This window comes from Bos javanicus, chromosome 18 (genome assembly GCF_032452875.1).
Source record: "Bos javanicus breed banteng chromosome 18, ARS-OSU_banteng_1.0, whole genome shotgun sequence".
Classification (NCBI taxonomy): Eukaryota; Metazoa; Chordata; class Mammalia; order Artiodactyla; family Bovidae; genus Bos; species Bos javanicus.
The window spans coordinates 65110717-65137027 of NC_083885.1; the positions used below are offsets into that span (position 1 = coordinate 65110717).

At 45.8% G+C, this 26311-nt stretch overlaps 2 protein-coding genes across 6 annotated transcripts; one reads left to right on the forward strand and one right to left on the reverse strand.

Moving 5' to 3' along the window:
- The first annotated feature begins 4248 nt into the window (after nucleotides 1–4248).
- Nucleotides 4249–12983, forward strand: LOC133229757 (zinc finger protein 501-like). 5 transcript variants are annotated; one of them, XM_061386481.1, is made up of 4 exons: nucleotides 4249–4528; nucleotides 8307–8345; nucleotides 10105–10231; nucleotides 10761–11359. In XM_061386481.1, the coding sequence occupies exons 1-4, from the start codon at nucleotides 4514–4516 to the stop codon at nucleotides 11189–11191; spliced, it is 612 nt and encodes a 203-aa protein (XP_061242465.1). In that variant the 5' UTR covers nucleotides 4249–4513; the 3' UTR covers nucleotides 11192–11359. The 5 variants fall into 5 exon arrangements, with proteins under 5 accessions (XP_061242465.1, XP_061242462.1, XP_061242463.1 ...); XM_061386478.1 differs by lacking the exon at nucleotides 10761–11359 and adding an exon at nucleotides 11550–12983 and having other exon boundaries at nucleotides 4250–4528; XM_061386480.1 differs by lacking the exons at nucleotides 4249–4528; nucleotides 8307–8345 and adding exons at nucleotides 8427–8512; nucleotides 11550–12983.
- On the reverse strand, nucleotides 12976–25830 carry LOC133229783 (zinc finger protein 304-like). Its single transcript, XM_061386531.1, has one exon. It carries the CDS (start codon nucleotides 21164–21166, stop codon nucleotides 20480–20482), a length of 687 nt encoding a protein of 228 aa, XP_061242515.1. The 5' UTR covers nucleotides 21167–25830; the 3' UTR covers nucleotides 12976–20479.
- Between the last annotated feature and the right edge of the window lie 481 nt (nucleotides 25831–26311).

Genomic DNA, 26311 nt, shown 5'->3' on the forward strand with positions numbered 1-26311 from the left:
AATAATCTTGAGGGCCAAATATAGGGACAAGTCCCAGTGCTGACGACCTGAGCAGTAGAAATAGCTGGAGGCTCTCCCACATGATCTTGAACCTTCTCCATGACTGGGCCTGGAGGGTAGTTGACATGCACCATTCACTTAGTAGAGTTCAGAACTCTCCCATCACAGTTATTTTATTTATTAAATTTACTGACCCGTTGGCACAGCTTGCAGGATTTTAATTCCCCAACTAGGGATCGAACCTGTGGCCCCTGCAGTGCTAGTGTGGAGTCCTAATCACTAGAATTCCACTAAGAAGTTCCCTAGAAATTTTTAAAAGAAAAAAAGTTTTCTTGGGACTTCCCTGGTGGTCCAGAGGTTAAGAATCCACCTTGCAACCAAAGGGATACCAGTTCGATTCCTAGTCCCGGAAGGTCCCATATGCCATGGAGCAACTAAGCCCCTGAGTCACAACTGCTGGAGCCTGAGCACTCTACAGCCCATGCTCTGAAACAAGAGAGAAGCCACTGCAGCGAGAAGCACAGTGAGAAGCTGGTATACCGCAACTAGAGAGCAGCCCCTGCTCACCGCAACTAGAGAAAGCCAGGGTGGAGCAATGAAGACACACCGCAGCCAAAAATTTAAGTAAACAAATAAGATAAACCTTAAACAAAGTTTTCTTTTCTCCCTCTTCCTGAATAAATGGTAAAATTAGAAGTCTTTATCACTGCCTTTCCTTTGGAACCATATCTAAAAGAGAGTACCTTGCCCTATACTGCTCTACGCTGGTGGTTCAATTGTCCTGTATTGCTGTTCTGTATATGCTACATTTTTTACTTACTTATGGCAAAGGCTACTGTTCATGGGGTTCTCGAGGCAAGAATATTGAAGTTGTTTGCCATTCCCTTCTCCAGAATACTTTCCAATTGTGGTGCTGGAGAAGACTCTTGAGAGTCCGTTGGACAGCAAGGAGACCAAACCAATCTATCCTGAAGGAAATCAACCCTGAATATTCATTGGAAGGACTAATGCTGAAGCTCCAATACTTTGGCCACCTGATCGAGACCTGGGTTCAGTCCCTGGGTCAGGAAGATGCCCTGCAGAAGAGAATGGCTACCCACTCCAGTATTCTTGCCTGAAGCATCCCATGGACAGAGGAGCCTGGCAGGCTACAGTCCATGGGGTCGCAGAGTCAGACACGAGTGAGCGACTGACACAAAAAACAAACCCCCCACCCAGGTGGCGGATGCTGATTACTTGATGCCTACAATAATATTCCCAAAACATCACCCAGCTATCTCAACACCAACCAGTTAGAAGGAAGTCCACAAGCTGCACCCCTCAACCCAAATGTTGCCTCCAAACACCATTGCCTAAAATCCATCAGGAAGTCTGGGTCTTTTGAGCTAGAGCTGCCTGTTCTCCTCACTTGATGTCCCACAATTAACAATGTACTCTCATTCACCACAACTCGGTTAGTAGATTGGCTTTGCTGTAAAGCAAACGAGAAAATGCAAGTTCAGTTGGACAGCAGACACTAGATGTTTTAAAAATTCTGCCACTGGACTTGCCTGGTGGCTCAGTGGATAAGAATCTGCCTGCCAGTGCAGGGAAGAGGGCTTTGATCCTTGGTCCAGGAAGATCGCACATTATGGGGAGCAGCTAAGCCGGTGCGCCTCAACTATTGAGTCCACATCCTGCAAGGATAGAAGCCCGCGCCACGTAGAGCCTGTGCTCCGCAACAAGAGAAGCCACCGCGATGAGAAGCCCAAGCACTGAAACGGAGAGTAGTCCCTGCTCACTGCAGCTAGGAAAAGCCCACGCACAGCAAAGAAGAGCCAGTGGAACCAAAAATTTAAAAATAAAGTTGTTAAAAAAAAATTCTGCCCATAGCCTCGCAGTCTCAAGATTCTCCCTTGTAAGTATGCAGACATTTCCAGTTCCAATCAATCCTTGCTTTACTGGCACCCTTACTTCATGACAGCTCCAATTACAATTTTTCACAATTTATTGAAAAAATCATGGCCTTCCTTTTTTTTTTTTTTTTTTGCATCCCCAAATTTCTCCATTTTGTAGTCTAGGGAAACATGATTCTAACGTTTCTCAAAACTGTGTCTTCCAGGCTGCAGTCCTAACAAACCCCCAATAAATGTCTCTTTCTACCAATCAGGTATTTTTTTTTCCTGAAATTTTGGTTAACACTCATTGCACATAAGTCTTATGTAATTGAATATCTTATCATTAAGTTTGTGCTGTTTATCACTTTGACCAAAAGGTCGGACTCAAGAAGAAAGAGGTTCTTGGTCTCGTTGGGTATTGAGCCTATACAGCCAAAGTAGTGCTTGGAATGGAATATGCAATTTAATGAGTGTTTGTCAACGAGGGTACAAATATGATGCTATGGATTCCCTGTTTGCTTTCAGCGTTCTGGCAAATCAGTCTGCTCTCTCCACATCTCCCTTCAAGCTGGTATTGTTTTGTATACAAAAAAACCCAAAGATTATTATTAATTGTTTATTAAATAAATAAACAAACAATAAATCACCATTTAGAGAGCCAGATTCACAGACTAGCCAAGTTCCTGTGTCACTACATACTCAGCTTCATTTTCTCACTCTCAGTCTTCAGTGTCCCTTTAAGCTTCACTAAGACCCTAACTTTGTGGACATGGCTAAGAGGTATTTTGGCCAGAACTTTGAATAACTGATGATCGGTTTCAACATCTTCAACATTTACAGATATTTTCCTGAGGTAATCTCAACTCTATGCATGGTCTCTGTGCTTGCAGGTGAAATTATATTGACTCCCCAGAAAGGAAAGAGGATCATGAAGTTGCAAGGCTTTATCTCAGGGTTCAATTGCTCCTGTCCCAAATAAGCTATGACCGTAACCATGGAGTCACTTTCCAGGCAGGAAGTGACATGTTATAAGTCACTTTTCTTTTCAGATAGGTAGATTTTAGCTTCTAGACAAGAACTGCTGCTGCTGCTAAGTCACTTCAGTCCTGTCCGACTCTGTGTGACCCCATAGATGGCAGCCTACTAGGCTCCTCCGTCCCTGGGATTCTCCAGGCAAGAACGCTGGAGTGGGTTACCATTTCCTTCTCCAATGCATGAAAGTGAAAAGTGAAAGTGAAGTCGCTCAGTCATGTCTGACTCTCCACAACCCCATGGACTGCAGCCTACCAGGCTCCTCCATCCATGGGAGTTTCCAGGCAAGAGTACTGGAGTGGGGTGCCATTGCCTTCTCCAAGAAAAGAACTGGATATGTATTAAAATGTGGAGTCTGAAATATGTGTCAGTTCCTGAATAGGACACACCATCACTAAACCTACGTTTTTTTCTGAAGGAAGCAACGACACGGTACATGGTCCACCTGCTTCTAGTTGCCCCACATCCCTCCTCTGTCTTGTTCACCATGGCCCTATCTGGAGTCTTAGGTTTTTTGACTATGACCTAACACAGAGATACTCGTAAACTGTAGCCAACAAGTTAGGCTACATTTATATGAAAAACAATAAGACAGTGTTTATTGGACTCCAGCTATGGATGGATACACTTTGTCTGAGTGACAACCTGGTATCATGTGACCACTTAGTTTGGCCAGTTTTGTTGTAGTTTAGTCGCTAAGATACCTCCGACTTTGCAACCCCATGGCCTGTAGCCCGGCAGGCTCCTCTGTCCATGGGATTTTTCCAGGCAAGAATACTGGAGTGGGAAAAAAAAAGAATACTGGAGTGGGTTGCCATTTCCCTCCTAGATGGGATAAGGGATAGAACCCTGGGTTCCCATATTGGCAGGTGGATTTTTTTTTTTTTTTTTTTTTACTACCAGCACCACCTGGGAAGCTTTGCGGACCGTCTCAAAATTTCTTTCTTTCTTTCTTTTTTAAAAAAGTAAAAGAAGGCTAATTCAGAGAGAGACACACTCCATAGACAGAGTGGACCATCTCAGAAGGCACGAGAGGCCAAACATCTCAAATATTACTGTTACTATACTTCTATGTGATCATCAGCACAGACTATGTTTCATGGAAATCTGGGTGCAACCCCTGTAAAAAGCGTGTAACTGGCCCAGTCTTCGCAGCCTGGGGACTTCACTGCAACCCTACTGGTGAGGCGGGACAATTCTCCCGAATTGGGGAACACTACCTCTTGCCAGCGACGGGAGCGCTATGAACTACATTACCCTAAAGGCACCGCGCGAGGCGCCAAGGACAATGGACCAATGAAGACTCAGGACAGAGACACTTCCGTTCTAGAGAACGGTCTCTGGGTGGACCTTCCTGTGTGGGTCCCCGGCGACATATTGTAAACTCAGATCAGTTCACGGTTGGGGTACTTCCTAACGCTGAGCCGGCCTGAGACCTGGGAGCTGGAAGGCCGCTGTGCCTGCTATTCCGAGGCGAGTCTCAGGCTCGGCGTGGGCGCCATCCGACCTGACTCTCTCTCTGGGTCGGGACGGGGTCTCGGGACGGGGTCTGCAGAGCCCGACCCCGCCTTCGCCAACGGACTTCTTTGGCTGCAGCCACATTGATGGTTCCGATTCAGGTGAATCCTGCGTCCTCCGGGCCCTCCCACTGTTCTTTTTATCCTGAGTTATCTTTGTTCTTATTAGTGTCTCCTTACTAACGTCTTACGTGTATATTTATTCGTGCCCCCCAAACCTTGACTTTCCGATTTTAAAATATGACCTGCGTGGGGGAAAAAACCAGAGAACTTACTCGTGCAGTTGAATACGCAGATCTAAAATTAGTATACGTTAACCGCCTGAGAGAAAAAATATGCGTTATCAACAGGACCCCAGCAAGCCGCCTATGTGCTTAGACGCTTCAGTCGTGCCCTTGAGACCGCATGGACTGTAGCCCGCCAAGCTCCTCTGTCCATGGGGATTCTCCAGGCAAGAATACTGGAGTGCGTTGCCACGCCCTCTCGCAGGGGAATCTTCTCAAGCCAGGGATTAAACCCCGGTCTCCCACATTGCAGGCGGATTCTTTACCATTTGAGCCACCAGGGAAGCCCAAAACATACCCATGCCCCCAAAGTTAAGGTATTGTCTGTTGTTATTTAAAGTAAGGGTTTCCTTGCTTTTCTCAATAGTCTTGCCAACTATGTGGGAAATATGCGACGGCTGTAGTTTAGTTTCGCTCCTTCGTTTTAAAACTTAGTGAATGGAATCATATAAGGCTTCCCTGGTGGCTCAGACGGTGAAGTGTCTGCCCACAGTGAGGCAGACCCAGGTTCGATTCCCTGGGTCGGGAAAATCCTCTGGAGAAGGAAATGGCAACCCACTCCAGTACCCTTGCTTGGAAAATCCCATGGCCGGAGGAACGTGGTAGGCTGCAGTCCATGGGGTCCCAAAGAGACGGACACGACTGATGGTTTCTTGACAGTTTTGCCAACTATGTGGGAAATATGCGACGGCTGTAGTTTAGTTTCGCTCCTTCGTTTTAAAACTTAGTGAATGGAATCATAAAAAGTATTACGATGTCTTTTTCTTCATTTGCAAAATACGATGTGACTTTACCCATGTTTCTCATGCTAGGTTGTTTAGTTGCTAAGTCGTTTCCGACTCTTTGTGACGCTGTGGACTGCAGCATGCCAGGCTTCCCTGTCCTTCATTGTCTCCTGGAGTTTGCCCAAATTCATGTCCATTGGGATACCCTCCCTCATGCAGAGTAGCCAGTCATTTTCCTTTCTGTGTGGTTTTTGTAGATATGAATATACAAGTAAATGTCTTTATATTCTTCTGTTGAAGGCTTTCCTCGGTGTATTTGTTGTTGATGGTGGTGGTGTTTGTTTTAGTCCGATACGTCTATAATAGTGGTACTGTAGGCACACTTGCCCTGTGTTCTGGGAAGATACATTAAGCACACATCTGTTTAGTTTCTATGTTAACATTTTTATTGTATTTAAATTAACATTTCCGCTTACTGAATTTGTTTTCCTCCATACTACTAATTTTAACTTAGTTCTTTGAATGAAATTATCAAACTGTTTCATAGTTATATTTTGATACACACTTATGCCTTATATAAACTTTTGTTTTACAGTCTACACACACACATAGACTGTTTTAGTATTTTAAAAGATTGTGCTTTTCCAGTAATATTTATTTCACTGTTAAATAGTTTTCCTCTGGTGATCTTGTAAGGGAAAATTATTGAAATATTTTATTAAATACCTGTCTTACGTGGGCTTTGGCCTTATCATTATAAGGATATATCATTATATATAATATATATAATATCATTATATTATCATTATCCTTATCATTATAAGGATAAAAAATTATAATGCTTCAAAACCATAACAGGACGTTAAGAACTCCAGAAGATATTTCCATGTTTCTATAATGAGGATGACAAGAGGTCAGGTCCTATCGCTTATATGCTTTCTCTTAAGTTTAAAGAGTCCAAAATGAGGTCCAGTCATCACCAGATGCTGGAGGCAAAGCACTTTTCCTCTGATTTAAGGAACAACCCCTTTATCAGATTCATTTTCATGCATAGTCAGTACATGGTGGTTCTGTTCTCTACTACAGGAGAGAAGAGCATGTAAGAAATTACAGATAATCTGTCTGAATATTTATGGAAAAGTTTTAACATCAAAGAATATGGATAAATGGGAAAAATACCTGTTCTTGAATTATACTATATAATGTTATAATAATTTCAAACCAGAATTTAATCTGGATTATGTAAACTGGAATTTTATATACAACAATAACTTTTAATATAACCAGAATAAAATTTGAAAAGGACATATAAGAACTGGTCAGCTGTTAGAGCCAGCCACAAGTGATAGGAAGAGAAAAATGTATTATTGGCAGGAGGAAAACAGAAAAGGGACTCAAAAGGGAGTGTCAGAAACAGACCTAACGTAAAATGGAGTAAGTTTGATATTTGTGGCTCAGTGTTATAATAGTGCTGTGTGACCTGCCACCAGCGTTTCCTCACCAATACAGTCCCTTACTCTTCTGGCTCGTTGGGTTGCAGTCACTAGCCTCGAGGGTGCTACTCAGACACACCAGGCTGGACTCTGATGGGGAGGCTTTGCACTTGTTTATACCACTGTTGAAAAACCTTTTCTCAAGTTATCCACATTGCTGGGGTCCAGCCCCGTGGATCCAGGGAATTCGAAGCGGGGACGGCATCGGCGAGGATCAGGAAACAATTGCTTAATTAAATGTTAATTAAGGATATAAAGAGTGGTTAAATAAGGATAGCTCAGTGAGGAAATTCAGTGGAGAAAAGAGGCTGAATAATTCAGCCAGAAGGTGAGATGGGGAGACCAAGTTTTGGTTAACAAGGCCCGCACTTTATTTTCCAAAGTAATTTTTATACCTTAAGTTATGCATAGAGGATAATGGGGGAAGGGGTAGAGTCATGCAGCAAGCCAGGCTTTCTTCCTGAAAACTTATCATATGCAAAAGTTTAGGTGATTTGCATCATCTTCTGGTCTGGAGGCCTGTTAACATTTTAAGACCCTTTCTTCAGAAAACTTATTTTTCTCTAAAGGTGATTAGTCAGGCGCCACCCTCCAAAAGTGTTAGATAAAGTTGCATTCCTACAGGGCAAAGGTGTGGTGGGCTGTAACAAGAAACAGAATTAACTCAAGGGTCCAAGGTTACAAACATTAAAGCTACTACTTACACCAATCATATTAATCAATACACTGCCAGGGACACAGCAGGTAAGGGATATGGAAACTTAGCAGCAAACATTGACCCTAGAAGTGAAAATCCCTTCACCAATACAATTTCTAATCAATCTTTTAACTGCTCAAAGGAATCTGTATTTAGACAGTTTAGAACATCTCATGGCTCTCACAGTTGGGAGGCTCTGAGCAATCACATGTGGCCGGAAAAACCTATTCGGGCAGGCTAGAGGACTTCCAAAGGAGTTTGTAGGTTGAAACACTGTCACACCCAGGAACTTTATTAACTGGAGCTGTAAGTTAACTCTTTTTCAGAGAGAGGTAGTGGGGGACAGCCCCCCGTAAAGTCAGAGGTGTAGGTGAGAGCACAAAGCAGAAAGTAGGCAGACTCTGGTTTTGGGGGTGGATGCTCAAGAATTTCCAGGGGGACTCCTGAGGCTCCATCCCGCCTTTGCGTATGCCCAGCCTCCTTCCTCATGACCTTTGCCACGGGCGGAGCTCACTCCCGGCACCACATGACTTTTTGGCACAACTGCATAACATTTTCTGCCCTCTTTTACATGGCTTTAGTTTTCCCTTAGGTCTGCCTGAAATATTGAATGGTTCACTCATTAATCTTTTGTCTGTTGCTGATGGGTATTAAAGTTACACGGCCCTTCTCTTCCCACAGGTTCCACATTCAGAAGAACCGCGTATGGACCCTTCACTGGTGAGTGTCTGGTGTCCTGGATGTCTTTTGCTGCTACTTTTCCTGGACTTAATGTCTGGAGACCCTAGAGAAGCCCTCAGCCCAGGTTTCCAAGTCCAAGCCAAAGGTTCCATGGGGAGATTCACATTTTTGGCAGCCAGTGGCCTAAATGTGAAAGCTTGTCTTAGGTACTGGGGGAAATCCACACAAATGCTTGAGGATGCAACTGAGCTGAGTGTGTTTTAGGACTTGTGAGTCTCTCTTAATGTCTGGTGAAGACAGAGAGCAAGAGGGCCAGAGTCGGGCCTAGAATGACGCTTTGCTGAGCAGCTGTGCTCTCAGAAGTCTGTTCAGAGTGACGGCAGCCGTGGAGTATTTGGAAGAGAGAAGAAGAGTGATCTGACTTAGGTTTTAAGAGGCTCCCTCTTAAGTGGAGAGTGCAGAACAGACTAGGGGAGGGAAAGACGAGGAGATAATCAAGGAAGCTGTTGCAGTCATCCAGATGAGCACTGGTTGTGACTGGACAGAGGGGTGGATATGGAGGTAGGAGAAATACCTGGCTTCAGGATTTTTACAAGTAGGGCTGACCAGATTTTCTAAAATGGAGGGGTCGTACATAACACCAGTTTATTCCCTTTGCATCTGGAAGGGTGGAAGTTGCATTAACTGATTCAGGGAAGTCAGTGGTAGCAGTCGTTTTCACTGAGAATATTAGGAATTGGGTTTTGGCCCTGATGAATCTCAGATGATGTTCCAATGACTCTCAAATATAGGAGACAAATGGGTGGTTGAACATGCAGCTCTAGAGGGCCAAGGAGGCTTCAGGATGCAATTATGGGACAAGGGAACAGGGGGCTGTTACAAAGGTCATCAGCGGGAAGGTGTGTGGGGGGGTCAGCAGGTGGCCCAGGTTTTCATGGGAGAGTGGCTGTGAAATTGATGCACAGGGAAAGCAGAAATGGAGATGAAGTGATAGCAAAGTCAGGCTGGTGCTTGCTTCTCTTTCTGTGCAGTTACCAGGCTTTTGTGGTGGAACTTGGGGAGTTTATGACAGGATGTCATGTGAATTTCTGTAAGGTGTGTCAAGTAGGCGTGGATTTTGAATGTGGACAAAGATTGGAATTGGTAAGGGGACATAATGTGCAGTATAGAAATGGACCCTTACCAGGGGTTTTCAGGTCTGCATATTGTGACTGAGGTTGGAACTAGGATCAAGGCCTGGTGAGGAAGAACAGGGCTGGTGAGCTGCCAGTGGAGAGTTGGGCTTTGGTGGGATTCTGTTGCATTGAATGGGTTTTCAGGTGTCATGTGCAGAAAGATGCATGAGGAGACAGGAGACACGACAGTGTTGTGGTCCAGGTGCTAGTGTTGGGGGTCAGATGTATGAGGTGGTCCAGTGGGTGACACAGATGTGGGGAAGGTGTGTGAGCAGTCCCAGTGCCCTCATTCCCGGAGGTTAAGAGAGGAGTATGAGCCTAAGTTGCTGGCATCTGGGGTGCATCACCCTGGGAACTGTCAGGCTGTTGTCTTGCAGGAGAGGGAGTAGGCCCTGCATCCCAGGCCCACAGCGTAGAAGACATCTGTCTGCAGATGTGCGTGTTGTTCCTGGGGTTGGAGCTAGTGCTCAAGAAAACATGAAGAGTTTTGGGTACCACTGCCCTCTTAAGTTGGGTCGCTGGGGAGGATGATGACCCCGGAGTGAGTTTGGACTAGGTTGGGGGTACTTATGGGGTCCTGGGGAGACAGGCTGCTTATGCACACTCTGTTCCCATCATCACAGGGCCCTGTGACCTTTGAGGATGTGGCTGTGTACTTTTCCCAGGAGGAATGGAGGATCCTTGATGAGACCCAGAGACGCCTATACAGCTATGTCATGCTGGAGACCTTTGCACTGGTTGCGTCCTTGGGTAAGGCCCTCACCCCTGTCCCAGCGTCCTGGGCAGGTCTCTGACTTTCCACTTTTCTCCAAGGCAAGTTGATTCGTCTCACAGCTGGACAGTAGGCACCTCTCTATTATTGCTTCCCTGTCCTCTGTGCTGTGGGTGCCAAGGCTGAGTGAGTGTGTGGACCAACTCCTTTCACAGGTAGCCCCAGTGCCAGCGGCTCTGAAGTTTTCCTAGTGAAGGCTTTCTGAGCCCAAAGACTTGGAATGAGTTCTGTGGGTTCTCAGCCACTCCCTGCTGAGAGGACTCTGTAGACCCCTGCACATTTGTGCTCCAGGCTCTTCCCCCTTCCAGCTGACATTTCCTTGGCCCTCACTGTACTAGCAATTGTTGGGACCCAACATAGTCACTATTTCTGGGGTTCACCTGGCTATTTCTATGATACCCCCTCAAAGATTTTTTATGTGATAGTGTCTGTTTCCTGAGATTATTTTGGAATTAATTGCCCCCGTGGGCCAGTACTGACCACTCACCTGTCCTGTCTTTCCCTTAGGACTTGCATCTTCTAGGTCCTATGTTGTTGTCCCGCTGGAGCTGGGAGGAGAACCCTGGGTACAGGACAGAGTGGACATGACTCCAGGCACAGCAAGAGGGGCTCAGAGTGGGCCTGGCCTTGGTGATTGGCATCAGGGGGAGGAAGTGATGTCATGGCTGGATTCAGACCATATCAGGAACGTGTCCTGTGCGCAACACTATTTCGGTGCCAAGGCCAGTGACTGTGAACCTCATTACTCTCTCTCCTCCCTATTCCCAACACTTTGCTCTTTCCGTCATACCTACTCTGACATTGCGCCCAGGATTATCCCCCACCTCTCTGCCTTCTACTCCTCGGTGGTCCTCTCCATCTTCACTTCTCTGCTTTTCAATATTGGCCTACACCTAACATGTCATGAGGCCTGCACTTATCCTCAAAACGGTCCTTGAACACCAGCTACTCAGTAACAGTTGGATTTTCCTGGGTCTGAATACAGCTTTGCACACAGCACACATGTGTTCCCAGCAGCCAAGGCCCTGGTGAAAACCGTTCCCGGAGGAGTGAGTTGTGGACCCCTGGTTCCCTGTGTTCTGCACCCCATCCTTGTGTCTTGCCTGGTGAGTTGTCCGTTTTGTGATGTGTAGAGGCCCTGTCCACACAGCAGCCCTTTCCTAACCTGCTCCCACCTCCCTTGTCCTGAAAATAATCCCATGGATTTATTCTTTCTGTGTCAGACATGTATTGTGATGGGGCTCCCTACTTCTACCAAGATCTACATGAAATTCACCCCCATTTCTTTGCTTTCAGGTTGTTGGCAGAGAGCAGAGATGAAGGAGAAAACTTCTGAGCAGAATGCTTCTGTAGAAGTGCCACAGATAATTACTTCAAAGACAGACCTGTCCATCCAGAAGGCCTATCCCTGGGAGATGGGTAACCTGGATGTAGAAGGTGGTCTGCATCTCACTGAGGACCTGGGAGTAAACCCTGTCCAGACACTGTGTAGGGCAGGTGTGAAATTTCAGCAGCACAGTGGAGAGAAACTCTTTAGAAGAGACATGGGGAAGGCCTTTATGAAGACTCGTATTGTTCATACAACCAAGAAGAAGTCTTTCCCATGCCAGGAGCCTGGGAAGGATTTCCCTGTTAGCTCTGACCTTCTCCAGTACCAGGTCACTCCACAAGGGGACACTGAGTGTGTGGAGGCCTCTCACAATGGACTGAGGCCCTATAAGTGCAGTGCATGTGGGAAAACCTTCTGCCGCAAGTACAGGCTTGCTGAGCACCAGAGAGTCCACACTGGAGAGAGGCCTTATGAATGCAGTGAATGTGGGAAAACCTTCAGCTATAAACACATACTTGTTCAGCACCGGAGAGTCCACACTGGAGAAAGGCCTTTCAAGTGCAGGGAATGTGGGAAAGCTTTTAGCAACAGACCCACACTTGCTAGGCACCGGCGAATTCACACTGGAGAAAAGCCTTATGAGTGTAGTGAATGTGGGAAATTGTTTAGCCAAAGCTCCAGCCTTAATGAACATCAGAGAATTCACACTGGATCACGGCCTTATAAATGCAATGAATGTGGAAAATTCTTTACATCCAACTCCAATCTAGTTAAACACAGGCGGGTTCACACAGGCACAAAGCCTTATGAGTGCAGTGAATGTGGGAAATTTTTTAACCAAAGTCCCAGCCTCATTAAACATCAGAGAATCCACACTGGGGAAAGGCCATATGAATGTAGTGAATGTGGAAAACTTTTTAGCCAAAGCTGTACTCTCATCAAGCACCAGAGAGTTCACACTGGAGCAAGGCCTTATAAATGCACTGAATGCGGAAAACTTTTTAGCCAAAGCTTTGGCCTCACTCAACACCAGAGAATTCATACTGGAGAAAGACCATATGAGTGCACTGAATGCGGAGAATTATTTAGCCAAAGCACCCAGCTTACTCAGCACCGAAAAATTCACAGCAGAGCAGGGCCTCTCGAGTGCAACAGATGTGGGAAAGTCTTTAGTCAAAGGTCCGCTCTGATTGAGCACCAGAAACATCACAGCCCAGATAGACCCTATGAGTGCAGTGAGTGTAAGAAAGCTTTCAGCCGAAGGTCTAGCCTCCTTCGTCACCAGAAAGTTCATACTGGGCAAAGACCTTCAAATGAGATGAGCAGAGAATCAAATAATGAACTGTCTCCTTAGCTAATACATCTTACTGAGTAGGCTCTGTGAGGGACTCATCAACTGGAAGTTGAATGCCACCCATCTGCACAGCCCTAGTGTGGAGATTACCTGTGGGTACCTGATTCGTTGGAAGCTTTTAAGGAGCTATGCTGTACTTTCTAATCTGCCCATGGCCCTTCCCAAACTTCATGTCACTGTGAGTTTCTGTGGTAAAAATCATCTTACTTCTACCAACTGGTGGTCATCTCAGTGTGATCAGGGTTGGTAGACTTTTGTGCTCATGCATTCTATGGAGGAAAGCTTGAGTAGCCTGAGCACTTGGATGTTATTCTCTTATGTCTAACTGACTAGAACATTGGCTTAACCGGCTTTGACCAAGGTGACCCAGTCTGCGTTCTGCTGGGGGCTTGTTTACCCTCTTCAGTGGCATTATTTCATGTCATGCTCAGAATGGGTTTTTCCAGCTGTGTGTCACCTGTTTGGGAACTCCGTAGTCCTCAGTGAGGACAGTGTCATGGCAGAGAGTAGTTTTCATTGCAGTTTTGGTCTAATTTGCATTGTTGTCCAAGGCCTCCTGGGGTAGACTGCAGGGTTTTGTTGTGATCTGAATGTCATACTTTTTGGTTTCAGAGGTCACCCTGAGATGAGAGGGCAGCCATGAGAACCACCAGTGATTTTTGGAACAGCATGACTGTTCTATTTTCATATGGGATGTCACATCATCCCCCCAGTACTGGTCAAGGGAAGAAGTTCTGTAGGTCCAGCTGGAACAGAGCCATGTACCATAATGTCCACAACATGGCAGGCTGGTGTTGCTGAGTGTTAGATTACAGACATTGAGTGGGAACCATACTTGGTACAGAAGACACTCGGAATTAATAGCTCCTGAGAGACTAGCAAAGAAGGAATGCGCCTTTTCTAAAGTTTCATCCACAAATGTAACTGGTTGTTTAGGAGATTTTTTAAAGAAATTCTCCAGATCTACAGAGCTACTTCCTCCTGAGCCTCCAGTTAGTCAGACTGAATAATGTAAAGGTTTTAGGATCCTCATAGCATCTGCAGATTGTTTATCTCAAGGCCATTGCTGCACAGTTGTGGAGGAAAAAGAGAGGGAGAGTGAGAATCCTGTAGTCCAGGCATGTGATTTTTTTAGGACCCAGGCAGAGTTCCTGGAGAACTCAAGTGGAAACACCTTCCATTGCTCCTCTGTCTTCATTGCTACTGGGACCCAGTGCCTTGCATGAGACATGGAGAGGTGATGTAGTTAATGTGTTGGTTTCCAGAGTTCTACTTTTCTAAAAAGGAGATTCAGATTTTTATGTGAAGCCAATTTTTATTTAAACTTAATTGAGCTGTATAGTTGGTATGCAGTGGACTGAATATACTTAAAATGTATAGCGTGGTAACTTCTACTATGTGTAAAATCACAGAACCACCATAATAACAAACATCCATTATTCCCACATCTACCTTTTGCAATCTCCCTGGGTTCCCAGGCAACTGGGATTCAATTTACTTTATTTCACATTCTATTAGTTTTCTAGAATTTTAATGTCATTGGAATGTTAATGTGTTTACTTTTGTATTTGCCTTTTCCTTTCATGGTACATAATTACCTTGAGAATTATCCATATTGCAGATATGAATGGTTGTGTTTTTGTTTGTTTTTGCCATGGCACAAGGTTTTGGGATCTTAGTTCCCCAAGCAGGGATTGAACCCAGGCCCTCAGTGGTGAAAGCACAGAGACCACTGGGGAATTCCCTGATAGTTAATTTTTTTAATTCCTGAAAAATACACTGTTTGGATATACTAACCTGTTGACTGTTTATCCACTTATCTGTTAATGGATGAATGGGATTTTGCGCTTTGTTTCCAGCTTGGCTATCACAGAAAGTTTACTGTGAACATGTACATCAATTTTCTTAAATGAATATATGGTTTCATATTCTAAAGTGAATGATTACCCTTTTGGATTTCCATCAACAGTATTGGGAGCATTCCAACTCCCCTATATTCCTCACCTGTACTTGTTCGGTATGGTCAGAATATTAAATACTACCTATTTTCAAAGTGTGTATTTACCTCACTATTGCCTGATGGTCTATCTGGTTGAACATTTTTAATGTGTTCACCTGCCAAGTGCATGTCTTTGATAAAATATTTATAATAGTTATTTACCATCTGGTAGTGAATTTTGGCTGATATTTCCTTTTTTGTGAATAACTAAGAAGACAATAAAAGAAATGTGTTAGAACTTGACTTTTCTTCAGTTCAACTTGGCTGGGTGGAATGAATGTTTGTGGTATTCCCCATATATAGTCCTCATTATTAACTCATTCTGCACTACTTTCTAAAGTCTCAAAAATTTATAAAACAGCAAATTGACTCCTGATTGTAGTGTCTGCCAATTTTCCTGATACAAATACTCCAAACTGTGGCAATTTCCAGCTGTGAATATGAGGTTGTTACCAAACCAGGTAACGTTTCCAGAGGCGCACAAGCCAGAAATGGAGACACCAAGACTTAAGTGAGGGGGCAACTGGAACCTGCCAACGTGGTTCCTCTTGGAGTCTGTCACATTATGCCATCTTCCTTTGCTAGTCTTCATCTGTATCCTTTTCACTGTAATAAACTGTAGCCATTGAGATCTTAAGTTTAACTTTTTATTTCCTCTATAACAAATAAGTTTCTCTAGAACGATATATTTTTCCCAATTTCACTAACTACATAATCATTGTTAATGACTTTTTGTAATATTCAAGTATTATTAATTTGGAATTTAGCACAGGATTTAGGTAAGAGGAGAAAAGAAAAGGGATAGATTTTTGGATAGGGAGGTTAAACTCAACAGGGGAACTAGTTTCTGAGGTGGCGCTAGTGGTAAAAAACCCGCCTGCCAATGCAGGAGACATGGGTTTGATCCCTGTGTCGGGAAGATCCCCTAGAGGGCATGGCAACCCGCTCCAGTATTCTTGACTGGGGAATTCCCATGGACAGAGGAGCCTAGTGGGCTACAGTCCATAAGGCCAGACACTACTGAAGCAACTTAGCATGCACACACAGTTTCACTACCTTTTCCCAACAATTCTCTTAAAGCTCCAAATGCCAGTTACCTCTGAAGATCGACCCCAGCTGTGAGTCACATGCAGAAAATTGTAGAATTTAAACCTTGGACCTGAGCTGAATTAAAACATATAACTAAAGATTCTCTTCAATCCAAGTAAGACCAGCAGTAGTTATTTAAAAATTTAGAATTCTTTAGGGTACATCTAAGGTCATCTAATTTATACAACTTGTATACATGTTGGTTGGAACATAAGACGCTAAGCTTGTGTGATAAGGTGACAAAAGCTGGTTGGGAACTGATCAGGATCAACAGGGGGTTCTCTTTCCATGAAAACCCTGAGGGTCATAGAAAGGTCAGGAAAGGAAGTCTAAGGCTCCTAAAATCCAGACCTGAGGTGAAGGTGAAGGTGAAGTCGCTCAGTCGTGTCCGACTCTGCGACCCCATGGACTGTAGCCTACCAGGCTTCTCCATCGACCGGATTCTCCAGGCAAGAGTACTGGAGTGGGTTACCATTTCCTTCTTCTCCACAGGATCTTCCCAACCCAGGGATCAAACCCGGGCCTCCCGCATTGGAGGCAGACGCTTTAACCTCTGAGCCACCAGGGAAAAAAAGAAAAATTGATTGCAATTTAATCAGCGAAACAAAAATATGTGTAAGCTGTAGGTTTTCAGGACAGACTAGCACATTTGTAAGACAGGATCCAAAGAAACGTGTCCCTGCAGATGATGAGCAGAGGCTAAGGAGCCCACATCCCAACCAACTGCCTATTGACAAGAACACTTGCAAATAAATAGACTGAACACTGGAGAAAGATTTTCCTATCTTATGAAGAAAAGCTGACACAAAGAATATACCTCAAAACGGGGTGCCCTGAGGACGGGAAAGTGCCCAATAGCCTGCCATACCCTTTAGTACTCAAGATGAGTTGACTGTACATGGTCATCCTCATCAAATTCTGGTAGACATGGAGGATAATGCTACATCAATCACCAACAGCTTAGCTCAATCTCTTCCTGACAGTGGAAGGTATTTCAGATAACCCAGATTTTCCCCATTTCAGCCATAAATACTTGGACTGAAAAATCATAAGCATTCTTCCCACTCTGGTACCATCCCTGCAAATTTAATAGGAAGAGACTTATTAAACTATACACTGCCCAATATCCTAATTACAAGGGAAAAATTTAAAGGAAATGTATAGCTTTATTTACAGTTTATTTGATGTCAATAACCTAACCTTCCTTATTGAGAAACCTGGAAAATAAGACCAAACCCTAAAGCAAAGATAAGAAAGGAAATGGTAAAATTAGAACAAAATATTGAAACAAAACTTTAAAAAAGTCAATGAAGTAAAATGTTGGTTCTTTCAAAATTGACAAAACTGTAGGTTGACTGAAAAGACAACAAAACCAAGAGTGAAGACACTACTGACTAAAGAAGTTGAAGTTGTCATAAGGGGATGATTAAAAAACACACAAACATTTACAAAACAGAAACAGATGCACAAACTTAAGAGAACAAATGGGGGGTGGTGGTGGGGGGGATGCGAGAGATTATTGAGTTGATTGACATGTACACAGTGCTGTATTTAAAATAGACAACCTACAAGGACCTACTATATATAGTATATATATTCAAAACACTGAAATAACCTAGATGGAAAAATCATTTGAAAAAGAATACATACATGTATATGTATAACCAAATCACTCTGCTGTCCACCTGAAACTAACAGAATATTCTTAATCAACTATACTCCAAAGCCGTTCAAGAGAACAAAATTGAAAAAATTACTTGACTGTATTTTTATTGAAAGTCTTCCCACAAGGAAATTCCAGGCTTAGGTGCCTTCACTAAGGAATTGCAGCAAGCATTAAAAACAGAAGTATCACTCATCCTTCAAAACTCCTCCAGAAAATAAAGGAGGAGGAAACCATTCTTCTTTGACATCAGAATTACTCTGATACCAAAGTCGGAGAAAAGCAAACCTATAAACCCATGACCATTCATCTATCTATACAATACACTAACAAAATATCAGAAAACCGACTCAGCAATATATACAATGGATTATGCAAGATGATCATGTGGGATTTCTTGCAGGAAATGCAAGATTAGTTCCCATGGACAGAGGAGTCTGGCAGGCTACAGTCCACAGGTTGTACAGAGTCAGACATGACTGAAGCGACTTAGCACGCATGCACCATTTAAATAAAAGACAAGGAAAAAATAAAAAAAAACCACAGCCACATGATGATTATCTCACTAAGTGGAAAAAACTGGAACAGAAACCACAGAAATAGATCCACACTAATACAGTAAACTGATCTTTGAAAAGGGAGCAAAGGCAAAGAAATGGAGAAAGGATAGTCTTTTTCAACAAATGGGGCTTAAAAACATGATCCAGTGGTGAGGACTCCCTGCTTCCACTGCAGGGGATGTGGGTTAAAATCCCTGGTTTGGGAACTAAGATCCTACAAGCTGCACAGCATGGGGAAAACAAAACAAAACACGTGATCTAGACACAGACCTCGCACTTTTCACAAATATTTTCTCAAAATGGATAATGAGCCTAAATACAAAACAGTAATAAAACACATAGACGGTAATACAGGGGACACAGACCTTGGGTTAGGCAATGATGTGTTAAATCCAACACCAAAATACAATCCATGGAAGAAACACTGAGTAATTTGGACTTGACTAAAGTTTAAAATTTCTGTTCAGCAAAAGACGCTGTTAAAAGAATATGAAGATATTCATCATATGCCATTAGAGAATTGCAAATGAAAGAAACAACAATATACTATTACAGCATACCTACTTGAACGGCAAAACCCAAAACATTGACAACATCAAATACTGACAAGAACATGGAGCAACAGGAACTCTCACCTACTGTTGGTGGGAATGCAATATGATACAGCCACTTTAGAAGGCAGTTTTCTATAAAACTAAATATTCCCTTACTATGTGACCCAGCAAATCATGCTCTGAGGCTTGAACCCCAATGAACTGAAGTGTATACCCACACAAAACAATGCATAATGCAGGTTTAGCCATAGTGCCAAAACTTGGAAGCAATCAAGATATCCCTCAGTGAATGGATAAACTGTGGTACAACCATACAATGGAAGGTGATTCAGTAATAATTTATACACACATCGTCACAGCAGTTTTATCTGTGAAAACTGGAAACAACCCAAATATCCACTAACTGGCAAATGGATAAAAGACAATCGTGGTATATCCATACAGTGGACGAATATTCAACAATACAAATGAATAATTGATACCTGTGGCAAAGTGGATCAGTCTCAAAGTAGTCATGGCTGGTGAAAAAGCCAGAGTCCCCACTCCCCAGAAAATATGTACCACATGATTCTGTTTATATAAAATACTATAAAATGCTTGCTATTACTTGTGAATTGTGGGATGGGGGTTAGAAAGGAATGGGCAAGAAACAGTATAAAGAGACACAAGGAATCTCTTGGCTGTGGTGGATATCTCCATTATCTTGATGTCTGGTCTCATCAGTATATACACATGCTGAAACCTAACACATTTTATATTTAACATATATTGATTTCATGTCACCATACCTCAGTAAAGATGTTAGGAACTAAATATTCCCCATAAATATCCATATTTACCGTTCTTCTTGGAAAGTCCCATCTGCCAACTGTTCTAGTTCTACCATATCCCTCTCCACATAACTTAGGAGCATAAGCCCTGCCTCAGGATCAGCAAAAACTGCAGAGCAATGAAGGCCACGTCCACTTCAGTCACTAGGAATGTTGGCTGGTCAGAGAAGCCTGAGCCCTGGTTCTCTCTTCTGTCACTGCTGGGGTTCCTGCCTGTGCAGTGATGGCCAGATGTAAACAGCCTAGGGAGGTACAGGAATCCACAAACCTTTATTTACTGAGACAGTGTGTTGACCACAGGAGACTCAGAGGTGTGAAGGTCCTGAGAATTTCTGTATACTTTCATGCCATAGAGCCAAAATCGCAGGGACATATAGAGACGCTGCCTTAAGAGCAGACACCCATCCTCACGAGCCTCAGTCATCCCCACTGCATTATCTCAGTGTCTCTGTACCAAGATGATTCCCACCTTTGCCGCTGTGAGTCCTGTAATCTTCAAAAGGGACACAGTGCATTGACTGCATTCATAAGACCTTTCTCCAGTTGAAGTTTCTGGGCATTAAACAAGTTTAAGAGATGCAGCTAAAGGGTCACCAAAACTGTGGTATTCATGAGGTCCTTCTCCAGGGTGAGCTTTCTGGTGCTGAACAAGATGGGAGCTTCTGCTATAGGCCTTCCTCCATTCACTGCACACATAAGGCTTTTCTCCAGTGTGAACTCTCTGGTGTAGAATGAGGATGGAGTTGTGGCTAAAGAATTTCCCACATTCATTGCACTCATAAGGTCTCGCTCCAGTGTGAACTTTCTTGTGTTGAACAAGGTGGGAGCTACTAATGTAAGCTTTTCTTCATTCACTACGCACATAAGGCCTTGTTCTACTGTGATGTGTCTTTTGTAGAATGAGGATGGAGTTGTGGCTAAAGCATTTCCCACATTCACTGCATTCATAAGGCTTTGCTCCAGTGTGAATTCTCTGGTGCACAATGAAGTTGGAGCTATGGCTAAAGAGTTTTCCACAGTCATTGCACTCATAAAGCCTTTCTCCAGTGTGGATTTTCCAGTGCTGCACAAGCATGTGTTTACAGCCAAAGACCCTCCCACACTCGCTGCACTCATAAGGCCGTGCACCAGTGTGAATTATCTGGTGCTGCTCAAGTGTGTCTTTGTAGCCAAAAGCCTTCCCACATTTGCTGCACAAATAAGACTTTGCTCCTGTGTGGACTCTCCTTTGTTTAATGAGGCTGGAGTTAGGGCTAAAGGATTTTCCACATTCAATGCACTCATAAGGCCTCGCCCCGGTGTGGATTCTCTGGTGCTGCACAAGGTGGGAGCTTCTGCTGTAGGCTTTTCTACATTCAGTGCAGTCATAAGGCCTTTCGCCAGTGTGAACACGCTGGTGCTGAACAAGTGTGCTTTTACAACCAAAGGGTTTTCTGCATTCATTGCACTCATAAGGTCTTTCCCCGGTGTGAGTTCTCTGGTTCTGAACAAGGTGCAAGCTTCTGTTGTAAGCTTCTCCACATCCACTGCACATATATTGTCTTTTGCCAGTGTGAAATTTCTGGTGGGTCTTTAGGTGAGACAGGTGAATGAAGGCCTCTCCACACTCCTTGCACACATGTGATGTTTCCCCACCATGAAGTTTTCTGTGATGAATAAGAGCGGATTTCTCCTTGGACAGATCTCCACATGGCAGGCACCTACAGGCTCGCACTTCAGCCTGAGTTATCTGGTTGTTGAGAGTGAAGGCGCTCAGGAAGGCCTTCTCACTGTCAGCGCATCAGTTCATCACTGTCTCCCTGGTGTCGCCCAAAGTCTAGTCTTTTACTTGCACATCCCGCAATAAAAGGTCTCCCTAACTCACGGACAGCTCTTCATACATGAGGCCACATTATCATTCTACTGACAGGATTCTTACCACTATGTGGTTTCTGGTGCTGATGAAAGTTTTCACTCAACAGGAATCCTCGCCCACAGGGGTCACAAGTGTACAGGTGCAGTGAAGGGCATGACCCTGGTGTTCATCCAGGTGTTGAAATGACCTGCTTTCAAGAGCAGGTCACCTGTCTCACATGGGTGAGCTTTCTGGATAAGTGGACAGGACCCAAGAGTCCTGAACTCTGACACTAATTCCATAAACACACTCTGCTCAGAAGGGGCCTCCTCATTGTCTGCTTCACATCAATAACCTGAAAGCAAAGAGCTGCTAGTGAAGGACATGCTGACTTCAGTAAGAAGCAGCAAGTCCATCACCTCCGAGTGTGCGACACACCAGTGAGTGAGTCCACGGGCCTCTGGCAGGATGAGGGGCCAGGATCAGTGAGGAAGGGCCCATTGTCAGTCCTGGGCCTTGGAAGGTATGGAGGACTCCCAGTGATGAGTAAAGACACAATGATGGTGAACAGTACTGGAAGCAGAGGCGAGGTCTCCAACTCACTCCTCTAAGAAGGGTTTAAACAGGGTCTAAACAGTTTAAACAGGGTTTAAACAGTACTCTTGCCTGGAAAATCCCACAGATGGAGGAGCCTGGTGGGCTGTAGTCCATGGGGTCGGTAAGAGTTAGACGCAACTGAGCGACTTCCCTTTCACTTTTCACTTTCATGCATTGGCGAAGGAAATGGCAACCCACTCCAGTGTTCTTGCCTGGAGAATCCCAGGGACGGGAGCCTGGTGGGCTGCCGTCTATGGGGTCGCACAGAGTTGGTCACGACGGAAGCGACTTAGCAGCAGCAGCAGCTGTTGGTGTCAGGTGAGCTTGGCTCATTTGTCAGAAGGCTCTGTCCAGGCCCAGGAAAATCTGATTGCAAGTAAGTAGCTGGCTCTTCAGGACTACATATGGATATGAACACAGCTCATGACACATTAATGCAGCCAATGTGGCAGAGCGTTGTGGGGTAAGCAGAGGAGAATGAGTGGCATACATGGAGGCCAGAGAGGTGGGAAAACAGCCAAGGGATGGAAGACAGGAGAACAACGTCAAGTGCCAAGCATGGTGAGGAAAGGGAGAAGTGAGCACTGCTATGGGCCTTGGCAAGAAAACACCGGTGAACACAAAGCAGGCTGACGGTATGATGTGAGCCCAACCCTCAGATGGCTCTCTCTCAGCTCCCCTGCTCTGGGCTGTCAGTGTGGCTGGAGACAGGTCCACCCACAGGCACCCGGGGCTCTCTGCCTCTCTGCCACTGGGCACCTACATGGGATCTGGAAGGCGGAAGTTGTAAAAACAAAAACCAAAAAACAAACATAGCACAGGTGAGTGGCCCAGATAGACCCAGCTCAGAGAGAAGAGAAGGTTAACATTAAAAAGACAAAAACCACATAGGAGGACTTGGCAGAGCACCCCTATGCCCTCCATAAGCAGTGACATGTCAATAGCGACAATTTCTGGCAAAGTCCGTCCCCGAGAACTGTCAGCCAGGGGGTGGGGGCAGAACACAGACACAGACACATTATGGGTCTAGAAGGGCCCAAGCCCGGGACAATCTGTGAAGCCAACTCGAGAGCCCTGAACGCTTAACCTCATCCAGAAAGGCTTTGGGCAGCAGGTGTCGGGACTGCTCAGCGAGGGGACACTATTCACAGCCCTGGGCACCCACAGCCCCTACCCTGGGAACCAAGACGGGAGGGGGAAGAGCCCCTGATTTGGCAGGACAGGAAGAGCTGCCCCCAGGGCACCAGGGAAAAACCGAACCCAAGGACACTGCAGCAGGCATGTGGGCCTGTGGCAGGCGGCCTCTCCGATGACCCAGGAAGACCTGTCACCTGGTGTTCTTGCCCTTGCACGAGCCACTTCCCTTGACCAGAGGCTGCACTGACTGACCCATTTCTAAGAACAGAACAGAGAAAAATGATGGGATCACTGTTTCCAGGTCAGGTTACAAAAAGACAAGCTACCGTCCTGGACATTCTCTCTGCTCAGAAAGAAGGTTCCTTCACTGCTTTGAGATGCGCTACAGAAAGGCTAGGGTAACAAGGAAGCCAGGGGGCCTCTGACTAACAGCCTTACAGTCCAACAAGCCACAAGAAACGACCTCTTGGAAACATAAAACATGAGTGAGTTTGTGACTGAGATCCTCCCGAGAATGGCCTTCAGATGAGAACAGTTCGGCTGGGAGCTTGAGAGAAGCCTCATGGCAGACCCTGAGCCAAAAGCACCAGGTGAGGTGTGACGAGTTCCTGACACACTGAAACTTCCATAAGGCCTTTTTACTGTTTTACATCACTCACTTTTGGAGCAGTTTGACATGTACCAATAGGTAACTGAAACAGGGACTCACCCAAGGCGGCCACGTGTGCGAAGTTCTCCAGCATCACATCGCGGTACAGGAGCCTCTGAGCTTCCTCCAGCAGCTCCCACTCCTCCCGGGAGAAGTACACGAACACATCCTCGAAGGTCACACCACCCTGCCACGATGGGGACAGCTGAGCCCACACACAACAGGACTCTCCAGGCCCCCACTCACCTCCCACCCCCTGCTCCTCTGCTCCCCAGCCTCCCAACTCGGAGGCGATACTCAGCCGTGACACCACTCCTGGTGCCCTCTCCTGTCTCTCTGATCACCGTGGGCAGCCCAGAGCAAAATCAGGAAGGCGGGCAGACAGAGACTATGTAAGCCATAGGTCCGGCAGGAAGGGCACCAAGCACTCTCCCGCGGGCATCCTCCTGACCATGCCTCCCAGGAACAATTTTAAGGCCATCAGTCCATGCTCCTCCCACCAGGTACACCACTCTGAACCACACCTTCCTCATATCTGGGGTCCCCCTCCATTAAGACTAAAAACTTTCCAGTCTACACTTCCAAATCACACCCCACCCCTGAAACCACTCTGCACAGTGTCCGGAAGAACTCCTTTGTGTTTATGACAGGCTCCACTGCTACCCCAGTGCCTGAACAACACACCCAGTCCTCAGTGCCCGGTTGGGACTTTCTTTGCCACCATCAGCACTTCTGTGGACCAGTGCAGTAGCCTCCTCCCTCACGCCCACACTCCATTCTCAACCAGACAGCAGCCAGAGGGAGCCTGTTTTGATTCAGAGCATCTCTCTTCTCTTCCAAATCTGCCGTGTCTTTTGTGCCTGCTACATGCTCACTTAGTCAGTCTGCCTCTTTGGGACCCCAAGGACTGCAGCCCTCCTGGTTTCTCTATGGGATTTCCCAGGCAAGACCACGGGAATGGGTTGCCATTCCCTCCTCCAGGGGATCTTCCTGACCCAGGGAGCAAACCTGTCTCTTGCATCTTCTACACTGCAGGTGCAATCTTTACCACTGAGGCATCCCGGAAGTTCATGTCTTTCATCACCTTCAAAACAGAAGCCCAGCTCCTCAGCCTGCTATTGTTGCCCAACTTCTGGCCTTTTTTTCAGCAGACAGAATTAAGACCTGTGGTTTCTTGATGACTCACAACTCAATCTTAACCCCTTAAGCACTTGTGCAAGCGGTTCCTGAGTCTAATACACCCTTCCACTCCTCCTACTGGCTGCCCAAAGCAGGAACCTCTTCATATAACTCTTGGCTTAGATTCGGGGTGCTGGGCTAGAAAAGGACTCCTACTGTAAGGCCCCCAGACTCAAGCACAGAGGGAGGGACAGGTGAAGAGTCCCAGAACATCACTACTTCTCATCAAAATCTCCACCGGCCCTAGTTTAAAAACATCCAAAATCCATACACTCTGTAACGTCCACTTTTGGCCCCACCATCAATACACCTGGGCTATGGCAGTAAATCCCGCCTGGTCTCCCTGCCACCCTCAGGCTTCCCCAGGCTTTCCACTCTACTTAGAGGGAGCCTGTCAACACCGACGTCAGATCACCTCTCTTCTGTGTTATAAACCTTCTGTGGTTCTCATCACTGTCAGAACTGAGGTCCAGCTCCCCAGGCTGCCATACCAGTTCGGCCTCCTGACTGCGTGCTCTCTGTTCTCAGCACACATAACCGCGGATACCTGCCGTTTCCAGAAAGTGCCTAATTCAGCCTCACCTCCAAGTGTTTGTACCTGGGGCTCCTAAGCCCTGCAAACCATTTCGCACCTCATCCGGTCAACCCTGGGAAGGGGTTCCTTGCCACGTGTTCACCGTCACTGACCGACCGCCCTCCACCGCCTTCATACTCAAGAGAAGGGAGCGACGAAGGCCAAGGTCGGAAAGCCTGAGAACACAGCAGCCCCCACACCTGAGTCGGGAAGGCTTGAGGACTCTCCACTCACCTGAGCCCGGTCCATGCGCGCGGCAGCCGCCGTGGGTCCTGTGAGCAGAACCGGGTTGAAAAGCCGGCGGAACCCGCGCACTCCCCTGGGTGTGGTGAGCCCGAGAGGACGGTGGAGCTCCGAGCCCCAGCCTCCTCCTGGTCAAAGGCGCGGAAGCTTAGGCTGCTGCATCCGAAGCGGACAGGGACAGAGGGCGGTCGCGAAGGCCTCCGAAGGAGCGCAGCCCCAGGCGACAGCTCCGCGACAGGGGCCCGTCCACGACAGCAACCATGTTTCGTAATAACCAAGCGGACAGAAGTCCCATCTTTTCTTCTGTCCTCTGTTCGCCTCTCCAGAGCCTCCCCAAAGCGGACCCCAGTGAGGACTCCCAGCCTACACAGGCACTCCAGAATCCTGGGCACCACGCGGATTCCACGTGGAATCCCGGAATCCACGTCACAACCGCGACGCCAGAAATCCCGCCTCCGCCTGCAAG

What these genes read in the sequence shown, in the direction of transcription:
- LOC133229757 (XM_061386476.1), top strand. Translation starts at nt 10,124, where the DNA reads ATGTGGCTGTGTACTTTTCCCAGGAGGAATGGAGGATCCTTGATGAGA. An exon ending in TGCACTGGTTGCGTCCTTGG is followed by an intron (nt 10,232 to 11,238) that starts GTAAGGCCCTCA and finishes GTCTGAATACAG; the next exon opens with CTTTGCACACAGCACACATG. An exon ending in CCATCCTTGTGTCTTGCCTG is followed by an intron (nt 11,360 to 11,549) that starts GTGAGTTGTCCG and finishes CTTTGCTTTCAG; the next exon opens with GTTGTTGGCAGAGAGCAGAG.
- LOC133229783 (XM_061386531.1), bottom strand. Translation starts at nt 21,166, where the DNA reads ATGTGCAGTGGATGTGGAGAAGCTTACAACAGAAGCTTGCACCTTGTT.